Below are 18,593 nucleotides of genomic sequence, written 5' to 3'. Positions count from 1 at the left end.
TTGTGTTGCCACAATAGAGCTGAGGGATAGGGATGGTGGGAAATAGAGATAGCTGGGCTTTCGTAGCCAAAACAAAATACTTTCTCCTGGGAACCAAGGACATTTCCACAGGTGGCCAGAGAGAGGAGGAGTAAAGTTACCAGGCAACCAGATGGCACCTTGATTGGCTCATTTGACTGGTTGTTTGGGAAAGGGGGAAAACTTTTATTTTTAAATACGTGAAAACCATAGGAACCTTCAGTTTTCACCAGGCCGTGCCAATATGATATGTCCAATAAACCTGTTCTTTGAGGAACTTGCTTGCCTCAGAGTCCTGTTTGTTGATGGCGTATTACTTGGAACCCTGATAGACATAACAGTGGATTTTGTTTTATCATAACATTAATCCATGTTCCCATAACACAACACTCTTCACAAGCTGATGGAATCAACCGGGCTGCCCTGGGTGCTCTTTGAGCTTGGTTGTTTCTTGCAAACATTTCATTATCCAAACTAGGTAACATCATTAGTGCTAGCTGGCACATGTTATTTCTGTTTTCATGGAGATGAATCATGAAATGCCTGCCATTTGTTTTCAGGCAGGAGCATAAACATTCATTTTATTAGGAATTCTAGATGGCCTACACAGGTTTCTCTTTATCTAAACAACCATAGGTCTCCCCAGCTATAGTCCAATAACAGTAGTTGGATTGACAGGCTCATCAAAAATCACCCTATGAGTTTCCATGGCTGAAGGTGGACTTGAGCCTTGGTAATTCCAGTCACTTCATTGTTATTTCATTTCTTAATGAAAGCTCCATTGGTGGGGGAAAATGTCAATTTGTTATTATTTTCTCAGGCAAGGATGTTAGCCAAGTATAAACTCTAGATTTAGAGGAAAATCCCACCAACAACGTTAACTGGTAAATTCTTGTCAGTCCTTCCTGTCTACTTCTTCAGGCTGTTCATTCCTTGAAAATCCTTTTTGTTAAGTTATATTTATTTATTTATTGGTTCGATTTATATGCCGCCCTTCTCCGGAGACTCAGGGCGGCTTACAATGCGTTAAGCAATAGCCTTCATACTTTTGTATATACCTGCTTAGTAGGGCTTTTGCCCCTCCCCCAAGCGATGTTCTTTTTTTATACAAAGTCAGCTTATTGCCCCCACAATCCGGGTCCTCGTTTTACCTACCTCAGAAGGATGGAAGGCTGAGTCAACCTTGAGCCTGGTGAGATTTGAACTTGCAGTAATTGCAGGCAGCTGGCAGCTAAGTGCTACTTTAACAGCATTTTAGTCTGCTGTGCCACCAAGGCTCTTTTGAGAAAAAAGCTACACAAAACATATCTGCTGAATTTTTTAAAATGGATTGTATACTGAAATCAAAGACAGTGCCAGATAGGTCAGCTATTTCTCCTGACAAAGGGCATTTCAGAGGAACTTTGAAGTATGAGTGAGTTCTCCCAACTAGAGGGGTTAACATCTTGTTGACCAGCAACAGAGAGAAAAGTACCTGTATAGAAAGGTGAATCAGCCTATACTTACCTATGGTAGCAATTTCTATTGAAGTATTGGTCTTTCTTTGGTTAGGTTTTGTCTTGCTTTCAGCTTCCATAAATGGATTTGATTTGACAATATTTACAAATACAAGATGAAGATTTAAAAAAAAAAAAAACAACCTTAGGACAAATTAGGAATAATATACAATCTTTTTAATATAAACAGAAAGAAAAATATAGGGATTAAAATCAGCCTTCAGTCCAACTTCACTCCTGGGTTCTACATGAATATGTCCATATTGTAGGTAATACAGAAAAGTGGGTAGCAATTGTCTTCCTCTCCAAACAAAATGCATGGTTTACTTTTTGTTTTTTATCAATAAAAGAGAATATTTGTAGCTCAGAATTGAACTGTAGGGTCCTTGGTGCTCTTTGAGCTTGGTTGTTTGCTTGCTTGGTTATTTTTTTTTTTAAAAAATTTGATTTATATGCCACCCTTCTCCGGAGACTCAGGGCGGCTTACAATGCGTTAAGCAATAGCCTTCATACTTTTGTATATTTATACAAAGTCATCTTATTGCCCCCACAAACTGGGTCCTCATTTAACCTACCTTAGAAAGGATGGAAGGCTGAGTCAACCTTGAGCCTTGGAGAGATTCGAACCAGCAGTAAATTGCAGGCAGCTGTGTTAATAACAGGGTGCTTAGATCACTGTACTATCAAGGCTCTTGTGAAGGTTATTTGAAACATGAAATCTCTTGCTATGATGATCAGTTGTGGGATTCAAATAATTCCACCACCAGTTCGCCAAAAATGCGCACGCAGACATGGTTTCTAAGTTATCCAGAGTCATTTGGCTGAGATGAGCAGCTATAATAAATTAAATAAATAGACTACTATGGAGATTCTCAGTCATCCAGGTCACAGCTGTCCCAAAGGTGCTTTTTCCAAGAGGCAACTGGACTTTCTGGTTTTTCTTTTGCTTCTCCTCCAAGAAGCTTCTTCAGCTCTGGCTGGATGATTTCTATAAATAAATAAACAAATACATAAAATATCAACTTGTCAACCCAAGGGGACATTTCCACTCTTCAAATTAGCACCAACTGTCATAGCCAAAGGATTCTCAAAGGCTGCAGTTTATTTGCTTTTAAATATTTTTCCCCCCATTTCTGATCAATTATGCTGCTTGGGAGCCCCTCAGCCTACAAAGATACACATGACTGTAATAAATGCATTCTACATTACAAACTTCAGTCTTACAACTGTGACTGTTTTCTCAAATATTGTCCCTCTTCGATTGCTTACTTGTGAAAATCAATTTATTTCACAATACTTTGGGAAGTGTTTGTTTTAACACCTTGTTTTCCTTTACAATGTTGTTTTTTTTTTTATTTTTATCGATTATGTTGCTTCTGAGGCATGATGTTACTGTAGCCCAAGCTATTTGTGATATGCTTTCATCTTCAGGCATTTTGCATTTTGCATGTCATTAATTGTGAAATTGGGAAGACATAAGAATGGCTAAGACATTCTGGGTCGTATCCTAATTTTGAATTCTTAGGAATAGAACCATAACTGTTTTTAAGGTGGAACATTTGTATGATAAGGGCAGTCCTTGACTTACAAACATTCATTTAGCAACCGTTCAATGTTACAATGGCACTGGGAAAAAAAGTAACTTACAACCAGTCCTTGTACTTACAGCATCCTCATGGTCATGTGATTAAAAATCAAGTGCTTGGCAACCCACATGTATTTACAAGGATAGCAGTGTCCAGAAGTCATGTGATTTACCTTTCCCAGCCAGCTTCCAACAAGCAGTCAATGGAAGAAGCCAATGGATTTGTTGACAACTGAATGATTCATTTAATGGCAAAGGAGGCCATAAAACTGGGCAAAATAAACTCACTTAACAATCGCCTTGCTTAGCAAAGGAAATGTTGGTCCCAATTATGGTTGTAAGTCGAGGACTACCTGTATTTACCTGTAAATATCTTGCCAAAATCCAATCTGGTTAAATACACTTACAGAAATGTTGGGTTATGACATTTATATTCCCATTTTTTTCTTAAAAGAAACTGTGATTTCATTATCCCAAATGTAAAATTGGCTAATAATTTTATGATAAACAACAAAGGTAACACAAGAGTGGGTAAGCTAATGAATGCTTAAAGGGTTACCATATCTGCACTGTGGAATCCAGAAATCTACTAAATGGCAACCCAACATACAAATTTGTATTTCCTGGTTGTCATCTAATATTCAGTTTTTCGCAGCACAGCTGTGATAGCCCTGCTAAAAAGAATTATTAATCAGAAAAGTGAGCTAGAAAAAAAGAGGAGGATATTTATATAAAGTCTAATCTATAGATTTGTAAAAAAATATATGAATTGTTGATGCATTGAAAGGAGAGGTTTTACGGCTAGTTTTTTTTTAATCTCTTTTTCTCTCTTTCCCTGTGTTTATCCTAGCCACAGTTGATTTATCTAGCCCTTTGTTTTCTGAAATGTTAGTTGTACCTATGACAGTGCTTCACTCCCACCCTGCGACCCCTACACCATCTGTTTGCCTGATAAATTCCTCTCCTTCCCCTTCTTTAGCTATCCCAAGTTCCAGGATCCTTCCCTCTGCTCCCCGAGACGTGGTCCCTGTCTTGGTCTCCAGCCGATTTGTCCGTCTCAGCTGGCGCCCACCTGCGGAGGCCAAAGGGAACATTCAGACCTATGCAGTCTATTTTTCCAGAGACAGCATCAAGAGGTAGGTCTGGATCATGTTGGATACCTCTAAATACACAGGAGGACTTCTTCTTCACCAAGTAAAGACAAATTCTGAGATCTGCATGAATCATATAAACTGATTTACCTAGTGATTGATGCAAGAGATAGATGATAGATAGATAGATAGATAGATAGATAGATAGATAGATAGACAGACAGACAGATGAGGTAGGCAGAGAATGAGAGAGAAAGTGATGGATGAAGTACAGAGGGAGGGAGGGAGGGAGGGAGGGAGGGATAGATAGATAGATAGATAGATAGGTAGGTAGGTAGGTAGGTAGGTAGGCAGGCAGGCAGGCAGACAGACAGATAAGGTAGGGAGGAAATGAGAGAGAGAGAGAGAGAGATGGATGAGGTCCAGAGGGAGGGAGGGAGGGAGGGGGGATGGAGAGATGGATGGATGATGGATGGATGGATGGATGGATAGATAGATAGATAGGTAGGTAGGTAGGTAGGTAGGTAGGCAGGCAGGCAGGCAGGCAGGCAGGCAGGCAGGCAGGCAGACAGGCAGACAGACAGACAGATATGTTAGGGAGGGAATGAGAGAGAGAGAGAGAGAGAGAGAGAGAGAGAGAGAGAGAGAGAGAGAGAGAGAGAGAGAGAGATGGATGAGGTCCAGAGGGAGGGAGGAAGGGAGGGAGAGGTGGATGGATGGATGGATAGATGGATAGATAGATAGATAGATAGATAGATAGATAGATAGATAGAAAGAAAGATAGATAGACAGATAGATTGATTGATTTTGAATGTTTATGTATGTATATATTCTGTTTCAACTGCTCTAGAAAAGATTCTCCTTTTCTGCTTTATTTTTAATCATACCTTTCATTTAGTTAGCATATGGTCACTGTGTGTGTTTGTGTATGTGAAATGAACCAGGAACAAAATATAAAATATGATATAAGAATGCTAAATTATGGGAGACGATGGAATTAGGAACAAAAACCATCCAGTGATGGTTCAAAAAAGATAAATGGATTTTTAACAAATACTTAAAAGATGAAAAAATAGGTGCTACACACACTTGAGGGGAGAGAATATTTCAGAAGGTATGCCCCATTCTGGTAAATCCAGAGTGAAGTCCAGTTGGTGCTCTGTGATTCTTAAAGACTTGCAGTAAGACTTCCCCAAACAATGAGTAATTGGCAGGTTTGCAAAGGTGAAGATTTCAGGGCCTTCTATGTCATAATCAACATCTTGAAGTCAGGAAGATTAATTACCTTTTCTTGAGTCAAATGAAATATGTGAATATATTCATAAATCTCTATAAAATGTTTTATAGGTGGCACTTGCCACCAGCCAGATTGGCAAGAATGTTCCCCGGCATGCCATCAACATGTTGGAAATGCAACCACCACAAAGGCACCTATTACCATATGTGGTGGACCTGCCCAATGGCGAAACAATATTGGCAAAGGATCAAAATACAAATAGAGGAAATAATACACCAAAAGATAGAACTAAGACCAGAAAGCTTCTTATTAGGCATAGTGAATGGATACTATGAAAAAGAAATAACCTATTTAACTATACATATGATAACAGCAGCACGAATACTATACGCGCAACACTGGAAGAGTAGTGATATGCCAACACCAGATAAAGTAATCAATAAAATTATGGAATGTGCGGAATTAGATAGACTCACAAAGGAATTACAAAATAGGGAAGAACATGACTTTTACTTAGTATGGGAAAAGTGGTATAGTTGGTTGAAAGATAGGAAAGAGATGAAGCAATAGGAAGTAAATAAAATGACCAAATATAATATGATGGAAACAAAGAACAGACATAGGTTAACAAAGATTAACAAACTGGACATGTATTGAAATGGATATTTATATGTTTTTATGTTTTATACGTTTCATTGTTCTGTTTAGTTTATACTTATAAATTTTATATGTATATATATATAAAAGAAATATGTGAATATATTCATAAGATGTATACAGTTTTTTAGGGGAACAAAAGGATGGTTGTGTAGTAGGTTGCTAGGAAATAGCAGGAGGGGCAAGAGATTAATGGAATTGATACTTACCTTAGATAAAGTTATCAACACTGCAAATGATCTAAACATGGCAATATTAGCATCAGATGCCAAGGAGAAGTTAACAAGTAGTTAAGAAAATCTCCTAGTTTTGAAACCTCTTCATAAGGCAAATAGGTTAAAAGTCCACTAAGAGATAATTGGTTATGGGATGAATCTCCATTCATACCCATGCAGAGAAATCCTATTTGTAAAGATAAACTAACTCAGCGAGGTCAATTTGTCCCAACCAATTGTTTAGATGAAGTCAAGTGTCTCATCATAGAAGAACATCCTACAGAAGGATGATGCTTCACATAACTTTACCAATGGAGTGTTTTCAATAATGCACCAGTTATAATAATCTGCTCTGTATCTTGAGTCTCTAACCTTGGAATCTATACCTGTCAAATCCATCAGTGGGGTGGGTTCCCTTCTGAGCAAAGGCTATATTGTGAAGAGTTAGAGATCCATCAGTATTAGGATGGCAGGCAGTTAAAAACAGGGAAAGTATCAACTTCAACTCAGTTGTAATTGAATTCATGGCTATGTGAAATGCTACTGAAGTATTTTCTCATTGCTTCCATGCAAATACAAACCAAGTTCCACCTTCCTTTGCTTTAGAATAGTCAGATATTATGTCAATTATTTTGCAAAGTATTTTTTTTAAAATCTAAAAAAAACAAACACTTTTCAACTGTTTAAATCATGGGTGTCCAAGTTTAGCAACTTTAAGACCTGTAGACGTCAGCTCCCAGAATTTCTTCCCAGAATAGTGTCTGGGAGATTCTGGGAGTTGAAATCCATAAGTCTTAAGTTTCCCAAACTTGAAACCCCCTGGTTTTAATAGTATCTTCTAATATAGATATATTTTAAAATTGTTATGATTGTGGAGAGGAGGGGCTACAATAAATGGTTTACTATGCAAACATTTGCATGAAATAATCAATATAAAACACAGTATCTTTCCTTAGTAGAATCTATTTATATAAGGAGTATCATCATCCATTTAGCTAGAGGGTACAAGCACTCAACATTGGGCTTAAAATGCCACATTTAATTAAAAAATAAAACTTTGAAAAAACGATTTAAGACTTTGTGTAGTGGTGATGACAGCCTCAGGTGTTGTGAACTTTCAGACTTTCAGCGTGAACAAACTATACACAGTTTCTTTTAAGTGCCTGGGTAGAATACTGAGTCATTTATTTTTTATACATTTTTTTTTTAACCACAGAGCTATTTTTCTCCTTATAATAATAGCGGATCTGACATTAACCTGAGGCATGCACAGAAATTGTCAGACAAATTACTGTAACTCCTGAGAACTGAATGATTCTTGGTGTTGCAGAATAACAGTGATTTTGCTTCAGAATTGACAGTTTCCCCATGACTGGCATTGCATTGTTCTATGGCATGACTCCGGTCCTTATACATGCCTGGGTTGCTGAAGTCCTATGGCATCTCCCTCAAAGCTTATGCTTATGATATAGGGCAGTGATAGCTAACCTTTTTGCCATCGCGTGCCAGGAGGGGGGGGTGGGGGCGGAGGCGGGAGAGGTTCGTGCAAGCGTGTATGAGGAGTAAGGGGCAACTCAGTTTAGATATTATATGTGTGAGAAAGAAGGTGAAGGCAGCTTCTCCATAATAGTTCACAGAGTATATTGTGGGTGCAGACATGAGCGGTGTGGTGGCCTAGTGGTGAAGATGCCCACCTCCCATTCAGAAGGTTGAGAGTTCAATCCTAGATAGCGGCAGATGTTTCTCCTCTAGGCACAAAGAAAAAAATATCTCTTGCAAACTCCATGTGGTGTCAGGAAGGGCATTCGGCCAGTAAACTCTCAACTTCATCCAGTTGCCCCGACTCTACCCTGAATTAAGGGATTACAGGATCATAAAAAGGAAATTTTATTGTAAATGCAGATACTAGAGTCTGGCAAGATCGTGTCTATATATATATTTATATATATAAAAAAATCAGCTTTGGGCCTATACATCAGATTTTTTTTGTATACCACATTTTATTTTTAGGCTATAAGGGACTGAACAGGCCAAATGATTCTAATAGCTTTTAAATTCATTTGAAAAAAGTAACTTGAGGAAGTAGAAAAGAAAAATAATGCCAATCATGAGCCCATTTTTCTGTTAACTGAGTATTGTACAACCAGAAATGCTACCAAGATTCTTTTACCTTGAAGCAACTAATTAGATATTTAATAGATTATAGCAGCAGTTGTCAGCTACCTACTAAATGTGCAAAAATGATGCAATTATATTTTATCACTCTGAAACATTTACAAATGTTGTTCTACTGTACCTTTCTTATGCAAACTGCCACTGAAAAGTTCCATGTTTTTTGAATCATTAGATGAAGCTATCTTTCATTTACTTAGCAATTTTCTCATTTTCTCCATGACTTCTCAGCATGTCCTCGCTGCCAACACATTTTAAAATAATCTTAATGAAGCATTATGAAGCATTTTGCATTTTTGTTTAATCACCTGAATTTTTGAAAGCCCCAAAATGCAATTCACAGTTGCTGGTTGACTGAGGAGCCATTGTACATATCTGCTCATTTTTGTTTTTTCATATCCTGCCTTTAATGTTTTTATAAACAACTGAAGGCAACAAACATACTTGATACTCTTTCTTCCTCCTATATTCCCTACAACAACCTCCCTATGAGGTGACTTGGATTGAGAGACAGTAACTGGCCCAAGGTCACTCACTCGGCTTTCATGCCCAAAATGGGACTAGATTTCACAGTCACTTGGTGATTGGCCCAAAGTGATCTAGCTGGAGGCAGCTAAGGCAGGATTAGAACTCACAGTCTCTTTGTGATTGGCCCAAAGTCATTCAGCTGGCTTTCATGTCTAAGGCTGAATTAGAACTCAGAGTCTTCTGGTTTCTAAGCCAGCACCTTCACTGCTGGCTCTTATACTTCATGGAAGACTTGCAATAGCACTTAGACTTATATCCCGCTTCCAGTACTTTTATAGCCCTCTCTGAGCAGTTTACAGAGTCAGCCTATTGCCCCCAACAATCTGGGTCTTCATTTACTCACCTTGGAAGGATGGAAGGCTGAGTCAACCTTGAGCCAGTGAAAACCGAACTGCTGGCAGTCGGCAGAATTAGCCTGCAATACTGCATTCACTGTACCACCACGGCTCTTATACAATATTCCATGGGTCATCTTCCCCCCACCCCAAGTCATGAGTCACAGATAGTGAGGAATGCAGGATGACAAAGAAAATAAATGTATGTGATTATAGTTATTCTATCTGACAGTCACTTTTCAACATTCTTTAAATCTGCATTAAGTTTTTTTTTTAGGACAGCGATTGCAGTTAACCGTTAAATACTGGGACCACACTTTGAAAAGTAGTTGGGATACACCCATGGTCAGGACAAACGATTCACATTTAATTTAACTTAATTTAATTTAAATATCCTTCAAATCTAATTAATTCAGGGTAATCAATATGATTGCTCTCCAGATATTTGCTCATAAGGCCATTGCAAGGTAGTTTAATTGACCTTGATGGAAGAAACCTATACTGTGAGTATCTTCACTGAGGTAAAGGCTCTGAGATTTGCCTCCATGAGATAAAGGAAACTAATATAAGCACTTTTTCCTACTAAGTCCCCATATGTTTTGGTCTCTGGCTGCACCTGGAGAAGAGAATGTTGCTGTCGTTATATCCAATAATGCTATTGCGTATAATGACATACCCAATATATCAATTTGTTGATTGATTATGTACCATCCTGTTGTTTTCAGTTCAGTACTAATCACTTTGATTAACAATATACTGATAAACTATTTTACTCTGTACAGAATATTACACACACACACACACACACACACACACACACACACACACACTTCTTGAAGACATTTGGCTTCTCATCCAAGAAACTTCTTCAATGTTGCCTTTTCCTGCTTTATGTCAGCCAAACTATTGTTCTCAATATTTGCAATAAAATTCACAACTTTAAACAACAACAAATCACCTAAATGTAGGATTTTGGAAACTCTGTACACTAAAGTTACTTTAGACTAGACGAGACGAGACGAGACGAGACGAAACGAGACGAGAAGAGAAGAGAAGAGAAGAGAAGAGAAGAGAAGAGAAGAGAAGAGAAGAGAAGAGAAGAGAAGAGAATTCTTTATTAGCCAAATGTCTTTGGACACACAAGGAATTTGTCTTTGGTGCATATGCTCTCAGTGTATATAAAAAGACAAGATACGTTCATCAAGAATCATAAGGTACAACACTTAATGATAGTCATAGGGTACAAATAAGCAATCAAATCATACTAGGAAACAATATCAATATACATCGTAAGGATACAAGCAACAAATTTACAGTCATGCAGTCATAAATGGGAGGATTAGGAACAATGAGAAAATTAATAGTAATAGTAATGCAGACTTAGTGAATAGTTTGACAGTGTTGAGGGAATTATTTGTTTACCAGAGTGATGGCGTTCGGGAAAAAACTGTTTTTGTGTCTAGTTGTCTTGGTGTGCAGTGCTCTATAGCGTCATTTTGAGGGTAGGAGTAAAACCTGCTAGCAAAACCAGTGTGTTCAGTTGAAAAACTTGTTCATTTTTCATGAGAGTTATACACACGCCTACATGCTCACCCACACGTATTGATGTTGACATGTAATAGGTCAAAAAAAAGAAAGAAAGAAAGAAAGAAAGAAAGAAAGAAAGAAAGAAAGAAAGAAAGAAAGAAAGAAAGAAAGAAAGAAAAGAAATTGGATAAAAATCAAACCTGGGATATTTTTCAAATGCCAGGAGAAACTGCAGAGGAGCTTTTAATAAAGATAAACATAAACCCATAGATCACTCTTAGCCTTCGTAAATCCTATCTATTCCATCCTTGTCTAAAAATTCAGAAGACACCCTACGCGGCTATGTGAGTGAAACAAAAGAACAAAAGCTTCAGCAATGGGAGTGAGTAGCATAAAACATTCTCTTGCTTTGCACAACATTAACTGCAAGTGAACATCTTCGGTGAATAAATATGAACGGCTGCGGCTGGAATCAAATGGGATCAGATGCTGCAATTGACATGCGGAGTTAAGCATTGTTAACCTGCCTTCCAGCGACTCTGTTATCAACATTCTTTATGGCTTTATGACTGTATTTTGCAGTCCTTGTAGAAAGCCTCTATATTTCCAGTAAGCACCTAAGATGAGAGTAATGAGAATGAAGCGAAGCATGACTTAACTTTGGGGGTGGGCGAGTGGATTAAGTCGAGTCCACTGCATTTGTTTCAGATCAGATGTCAATGAAAACACATATTTAATGGTCTGTGGTTGTTTGAGCTCTTAACCCATTACTCAGTATTTCTTTGGGCAAATTTGAAATTATTTAATTTTTGCCATGCTTCGTTTCTTATTTAATTTTGTTTATATAATAATAGCCTAAAGAGTGGTTATGAAATAAATATTGGAAGTTGGGAGTGAAGAAAGAAAAATGCTACCATTTCTCCTTTCCAGAGAATAGATTATAGAGATAATAGATTAGTTAGTTTCTTTCGGGCCATTAATTGGTGATCTAAAGCATAACAAGAATTCCATATAATATGAAACTGTTTGTTTGTTTTTAAAACAACAAAACAAGTTGTTAAAAAAATAAACACTATTACTTTTCTGACAAATAGAGACTCACCTAAAGTACTTTAGTACAATGAAATAGTATCCGTCAAGTGCGGGAAAATCAGGAAGTCCGGGCAGTTCAAAAGAATATAAAGGTTTATTGCAAGCTTGTGCTTTCTGCAAGAATCTGAACTAACAGTCAGAGCAAATAGGCAGTAGATAAGAGACAGCGGAATTCAAAGTGGGCTGGACTCAGATTTCTTATGGGCTCAAAGGGACTTGAGACTGATGATCCACTTGATCCCTCCCTCGGGCACAGTCTGAACATCTCCTACAAGGTCAAATGCAATGAAATATTAAATGACTATTAAATTACTTTTAAAAAAATATTTCAAACTAACATTATCCAAGGAAGGGGCATCCACAAACTTTTTAATGCTTTCTCATTGTCTAAATTTTCCAAATGGAAAAATATTTTTCCAAAACTGCTATTTGCAATATAGGAACTTCACAGATTTTTTTAAGGGAAACTAGCAAAGACAGAAAAATTGTGTTTATCATGGACAAGAAAATGGACAAGTAACCATGTTAAGTGGCCTGAACTAATTTCCTGGAGACAGATTTTGAAATTAATCTGGTGGCTTAATTTTCATACATTTTTATGAAGGGCTGCAGGTTATTCTCATAGCTTGCAAAATTTTCTCAAAGAGCCAATAATTGTCCAGGGTTGAAATTAGCAGAGGCGCTATATAATAGTTTGAAATCAGCTGAGTTTTTGATTGGTACAGGCATAACTGAGGTGGGCTTTTCAGGAAAGTGATTATAATTTGGAGTTAAAAGATGGAAATAGGGTTAGACACATTGGGGCAGTGTTCAGCTGCCTTTTTCAATAACAGAATTGGAAGGGACCTTGGAGGTCTTCTAATCAAACCCCTTGTTCAAGCAAGAGACCCTAGACCATTTCAAACAAATGGTTGTCCAATCTCGTCTTAAAAACCTCCAGTGATGGAGTACCCATAACTTCTGATTAATTGTTCTAATGAATTTCTCCTTGTTTCTAGATTGGTTATTTCCTTGATTAGTTTCCATCCATTAGTTTCTTGTTCTGCTTTCAGGTGCAATTGAATATTCCCAGCTTGGATCTGAGCACAGCTCAGCTGTGATTGCAAGAACTAATTTATTTGGAAGCTCCCAAGTGACATTCCATGTAACGTGGTGCTTCATTGTTCCCTGTCCTTCATCAGTTGGAGGCTTTTTTGGGACAGTCAAGATCCATCCATCCAGCATCCATCCATCCACCCACCCATCCATCCATCCATCCATCCTATTCATCTATAGCAGTGGTGGGTTTCTCTCGGTTCCACCCGGTTCCACCAAGCCAGTAGCGGTGACGATATTACATCACTGAACTGGTTCTGCCCCCCCAGACCCTCCCAACCCCGCTTTATTCTTACCTTTTATTTGGCCCCACCCTTAATCTATTGCTGCCTCCTGAGTCCCAGCTGATGGCTAGAGGGAAAAAAACTGTTTAAACTCTTGCCGCGGGGCTTCAAAGGGCCGCCCTACAGCTGATCAGTGTTAAAAGAAAACAAATGAGTAGACCGGTGCCTGCAAAAATGCATGAGTAGATCAGTGCCTGCAAAAATGCATGAGTAGATCAGTGCCTGCAAAAATACATGAGTAGATCAGTGCCTGCAAAAATACATGAGTAGATCAGTGCCTGCAAAAATAAATGGGTAGATCGGTACAGCCTGGTAGATGAGTACCTCTGCTAAATCCTAAATAATTGTCACATGACCATCAAGCCACGCCCACAAAATAATCCACACCCACAAAATAAGCCACGCACATAGAACCGGTAGTAAAAAAAATTAGAACCCACCTCTGGTCTATAGCCACCCATCTCACAAAATGTGACACTGGGTAGCATAGATCCTACATTGAGGTCAGATCTGGAGCAAGTGCAGAACTAGAAGCAGTGAGACATGGATTGTTCCTCAACTTGGGTGCTAAGTTCTAGTCCTTCAAAGTCCCAGGTCGCATTTTGCTTTGCCTAATGACATATATTACCCATCTGATTTGTTCAACCTGCTCTTAAATCCTAAATCATTGACTTGGGAACAAGCCCACAGTTTGAAGGTGGATAGATGAACCTCTTACAGCTTCACAAATTTGACACAACTTCACTCAGTTCCTGAACAGTCGATCCATTTATTCCACCTAGATCTATTTTATGAATGTTGTTTGAGAAACGGTTTCAGGTTGTTAAGTGTTGTGTTTATTTTTCCTTTATTAATAAGCTTCAACATGCCTAACCAGGTTTCTGATTTCCCCTCCTTATTTCCCAAATCCCTTTGGATAGGCTAGTATAACCCTACATACACATCTGGCTGTGATATTCTAGCCTCATCCTAAACAGATTTGTGTTATTAGTGCTCAGTACAGCTAGAGACCTAGGAGTTCTTGTCTGGAGAGATTTCCACCAAGTTAAAATTGGTGAGATGTTTATTATTCGACTGTTACCACACACCATAAAGTTGTGTTGATTGATATTTTTAACAATATATTTCTAAACAGTACACAATATTCATACCAATTTACTGCGACAATAAGTACTGTAGCTGCTGTGTCGTAAATAGTAAATTTGGACAGATGTCATGTAGAAGTTGAGGGGAGGGGATTTTTCTTTCTGTAACTATTCAAGATGCTCATTGTTTTATTTTATTTTTCACTTCAGTGGTTCTTTTTTGTTTTTTTTTTTAGTACTAGCTGGTGCTTTAATCTCCTGTTCCCATCCTTTTTTTTTAGTTTATGCTTGTCAGTATTTTTGTTTTATCGCTTTAGATTTTGCTTTTCTGTTATGCGATAAGATATTGATGATTCGCTGTTAGATACTGCACTGAGAACCTAATAAAAAGAGGTATATAAAATGATAATGATCGTAGCAAGATAGGAAGTCCTTCGTCTTCTGTTTAGCCCTAGACAGTTCATCACAGCCATTCCTCAATTTTCTCTCCCTTATGATTTTATGAAGCCTCCTAGAACATTAGTTTGAATTTTTTTTTTTTTTATCTTGACATTTGTGTTTTCTTGCATTGCTCTTTTTTTGGTTAGGGAGAGAGCACTGAATACCTCCCAATCTGGGTTGCTCCAGCTTACAGTGGGGAATCTGAAACCTGAAGAGACCTATACCTTCCGAGTAGTGGCCTACAATGAATGGGGACCAGGAGAAAGTTCACAGCCCATCAAGGTGGCAACTCAACCTGAGTGTAAGTACACTAATTGGGTTCTCATTGGGTTTTGATGTTCTTGCAAGTTATTTTTACTATACTTATGTATAGTTGTAAAGTTGTTGTGACCCCGGCCCTGGAGGCTGATTTATCTTCGCATGCTGAGTCGGAGGATAATATGGAAGAGGAGGAAGCTGTCACGAGCTATGTGCCAGAGGGGCCATCTTCACTGGTGAGTCAGCAAGAACTGACAGTTGCTGACATGCCTCTGGACCCCAGCCAAATTGAGGAGGAAATGGAGGCCGGTAACGCCGAGGGGGAGCCCCTATTGGATGCAAGAGAGAGACGTAGGAGACGTCGTAGAGAGCTATTGCCACGTCTCAAGAGGTGTGGTCAGGAGATGTAGGGCCACACCCTACAAAGTATAAAAAGAGTGTGACTGGGCTGGAAAGGCGTGGTGAACAAATTGTTGGCGTTTTGGATCTAGTGGATTTACAACTATTAGTCTGGAGTGTTTTGACAAGAGCCTGCATTCCTGCAGTAGCCTGCTGGCTGTCTGCCAAGACCTTTGGAACATTGCCCAGTAACTATTGGACTGATAAATGCTTTGGAAGAGAACTATTTATTAAAGGGCCAGCTTCAGTCTATCTAGTCTGCGTTTGTTACTGCTGGGCTATTTGAGCCTCTGCAAGGCCACTCGTGGGAGGGGACAGAACAAAAGTGGTATGGTGTATGGTATGGTATGGTATGGTATGCTATGCTATGCTATGCTATGCTATGCTATGCTATGCTATGCATAAAGTGGGAGATGTTAGATCCAGGGGCATCTGTGTGGTGGAGAGAGAATAACAGAATAACACATTTGAAAGGGACCTTTGAGGTCTTCTAGACCAACCCTCTGCTCAAGCTGGAGTCCCTATACCACTTCAGACAAGTGACTGCCCAGTCTTTTCTTAAAAACCTCCAGTGATGAAGCACCTTCAACTTCTGGAGGCAAGCCATGCCACTGGTTGATTGTTCTCATTGTTGGGATGTTTCTCCTTAATTCCAGGTTGCTTCTCTCCTTGATTAGTTTCTGTCCATTGTTTCTTGTCCTGCCCTCTGGTGCTTTGCAAAATAAGTTGACCCCTCTTCTTTGTGGCAGCCCCTCATATATTGGAAAACTGCTATCATGTCACCTCTAGTCCTTCTTTTCCCTAGACTAGACAAACCCAATTCTTGCAACCATTCTTCATATGTTTTAGCCTCCAGCTCTCTTTGTTGCTCTTTTCTGCACTCTTTCCAGAGTATCTACATCTTTTTTATAACAAAGTGACCAAAATTGGATGTAGTATTCTAAGTGGGGTCCTACTAAGGCTTTATAAAGCATTGGTAGTATTTAGTATGTAGTATAAGCAGTGGAGGCACAGTGGTTAGAATGCAGTACTGCAGCCTACTTCTGCTGCCTGCCAGCTGTCTGCAGTTTGGCAGTTCAAATCTCATCAGGTTCAAGGTTGACTCAGCCTTCCATCCTTCCAAGGTTGATAAAATGGGGATCCAGATTGTTGGGGGGAATATGGAAAATAATGCTTCTACTGTCAACTCTAAAAAGAACCTGGTTTAAGCCATTTTGTGCTGCCCCATAGTTGCCACGAAGCCTGAGAGAGAGAAGGGAGGGGGGAAGTAGATAGCCCAGCTAACAGTCAAAACAAAAAGTTTTCCTGTGGGAACCAAGGTCATCGTAACAGGTGGTGGTGAAGGAGGAGAGGAACCTGCCAGCTGTATTCATGGACAATGTAACTAGTGACACCTGCGAGGAGAGGAGTTTTACTCTTTTTATTAGGTGAAAACTCCGGGAACTTTTAGAGTTGGTTTTCACTGGCTGTGCCGATATAATGCATCCAATAAACATGTTCTTTGAGAAATTTACATGCCTTGGAGTTCTGCTTTCAATGAGTGTGTTACTCGAAACACTGACATCTACATTGTAAACTGCCAAAGATTGCTATAAAGAGCAATGGGGTGGTAAAGGTAAAGGTAAAGGTAAAGGTTCCCCTCACACATATCTGCTAGTCGTTCCTAACTCTAGGGGGCGGTGCTCATCTCCGTTTCAAAGCCGAAGAGCCAGCAGTGTCCGAAGACGTCTCCGTGGTCATATGGCTGGCATGACTAAATGCCAAAGGCACACGGAGCATGGTTACCTTCCCACCAAAGGTGGACCCTGTTTTCCTACTTGCATTTTTTTAACGTGCTTTCGAACTGCTAGGTTGGCAGAAGCTGGGACAAGTAACAGGAGCGCACCCAGTTACGCAGCACTAGGGATTCGAACCACTGAACTGCCAACCTTTCGATCGACAAGCTCAGCATCTTAGCCACTGAGCCACTGCATCCCCTGTGTATGGGGTGGTATATATGTCTAAATGCTATTGGTATCATACATCTCAGTCTTTATCCAGTCTGAGAATTTCAAACACTGCTTCTCTGTCCCACATGCTGAAGTTTCTTTTGGGTAATATCTGACTATCTGCAGAGTGCCCACGATAGAGTTATTATGAAAATAACTTTTATAGAAAAAGTAGAAGATATATATCAGTATGGAGGATTAACATAGGTTAGCAATATTTTAAAAGCTCGGGACTTATTGCAATATTCTTGGGATAAGAGAGACAGATCTCATTTTTAACAGTGCTGGAGATGAGCATGAGGCCACCAGGAGTGGATGAGTTAGGGAAACAAAAGTTACTGTGTTATAAAATATTTGACAAGTAGCTTCCTGTAGAAAGGGCACCCTTTTACAACTCAAATGTGGGGTGGAAGATCTTGTTACTCTATTTTTCTTTCTTCAAACAACAATAATTTAAGAAATTGACAGAGGTAGCAGTTTGAACAGAACACCTGATGGAGAAGCAAACTCTTGGAGTTTGGAGTCAATGGTGTGGCGCTTGGAATGGTGCATATGGCCTTCGGGGCTTAATGGTTGCTTTTGTAAATCTGCTGTTGTAAATCTCTCCTGTTGACAGCGTGTGGTCCTTGAATAAGACCTTTATTTGACAGATTTCACTATATTATTTTTATATATATATACTCAGCTTGTATGCAATTTGAAGTCAGGAAGTACATCATAACACCTGAATGACTTCATGGCCCAAAATATATTTTGTTTGAAAGGTAGTTGTTTTGGAAGAATCCAAATTTGATTTATTCCACATGCAAATAAATTAACATTACGTTCCTTTTGATACGTAGGAGGAATAAGACCATCATTGTACCTCACCCTAAGACTAGTTTAATCATTGTGGTTTATTATTCTAAAAGGATTGCTCTTCTCTTCTTTACGATGCCCTTGATGTGATGTCCCGCTGCCTGGAGGCCGTGCGGGCCTGGATGGGGAGGAACAGGCTCAGACTCAACCCCTCCAAGACCGAGTGGCTGTGGCTCCCGGCGCCCCGATATGGTCAGCAGGTGCCATCGCTGACTATTGGGGGTGAATCTTT

At 39.1% G+C, this 18,593-nt stretch overlaps 1 protein-coding gene across 1 annotated transcript in view; it reads left to right on the top strand.

Annotated features, from left to right (window-relative positions):
- DCC (DCC netrin 1 receptor) overlaps positions 1 to 18,593 on the top strand; it is a 764,852-nt gene that overhangs the window by 439,654 nt on the left and 306,605 nt on the right. The window contains exons 8-9 of the mRNA XM_070934567.1: positions 4,079 to 4,235; positions 15,005 to 15,159. Coding sequence (XP_070790668.1) covers positions 4,079 to 4,235; positions 15,005 to 15,159 — 312 coding nt within the window. The remainder of the gene's footprint in view (positions 1 to 4,078; positions 4,236 to 15,004; positions 15,160 to 18,593) is intronic.

Source organism: Pituophis catenifer, unplaced genomic scaffold, assembly GCF_029215685.1.
Source record: "Pituophis catenifer annectens isolate HBS135680 unplaced genomic scaffold, rPitCat1.0.hap2 SCAF_2, whole genome shotgun sequence".
In the NCBI taxonomy this organism is placed as follows: Eukaryota; Metazoa; Chordata; class Lepidosauria; order Squamata; family Colubridae; genus Pituophis; species Pituophis catenifer.
The sequence above is the reverse complement of the archived record's forward strand: the minus strand, read 5'-3'. Positions and strand labels throughout refer to the sequence as shown.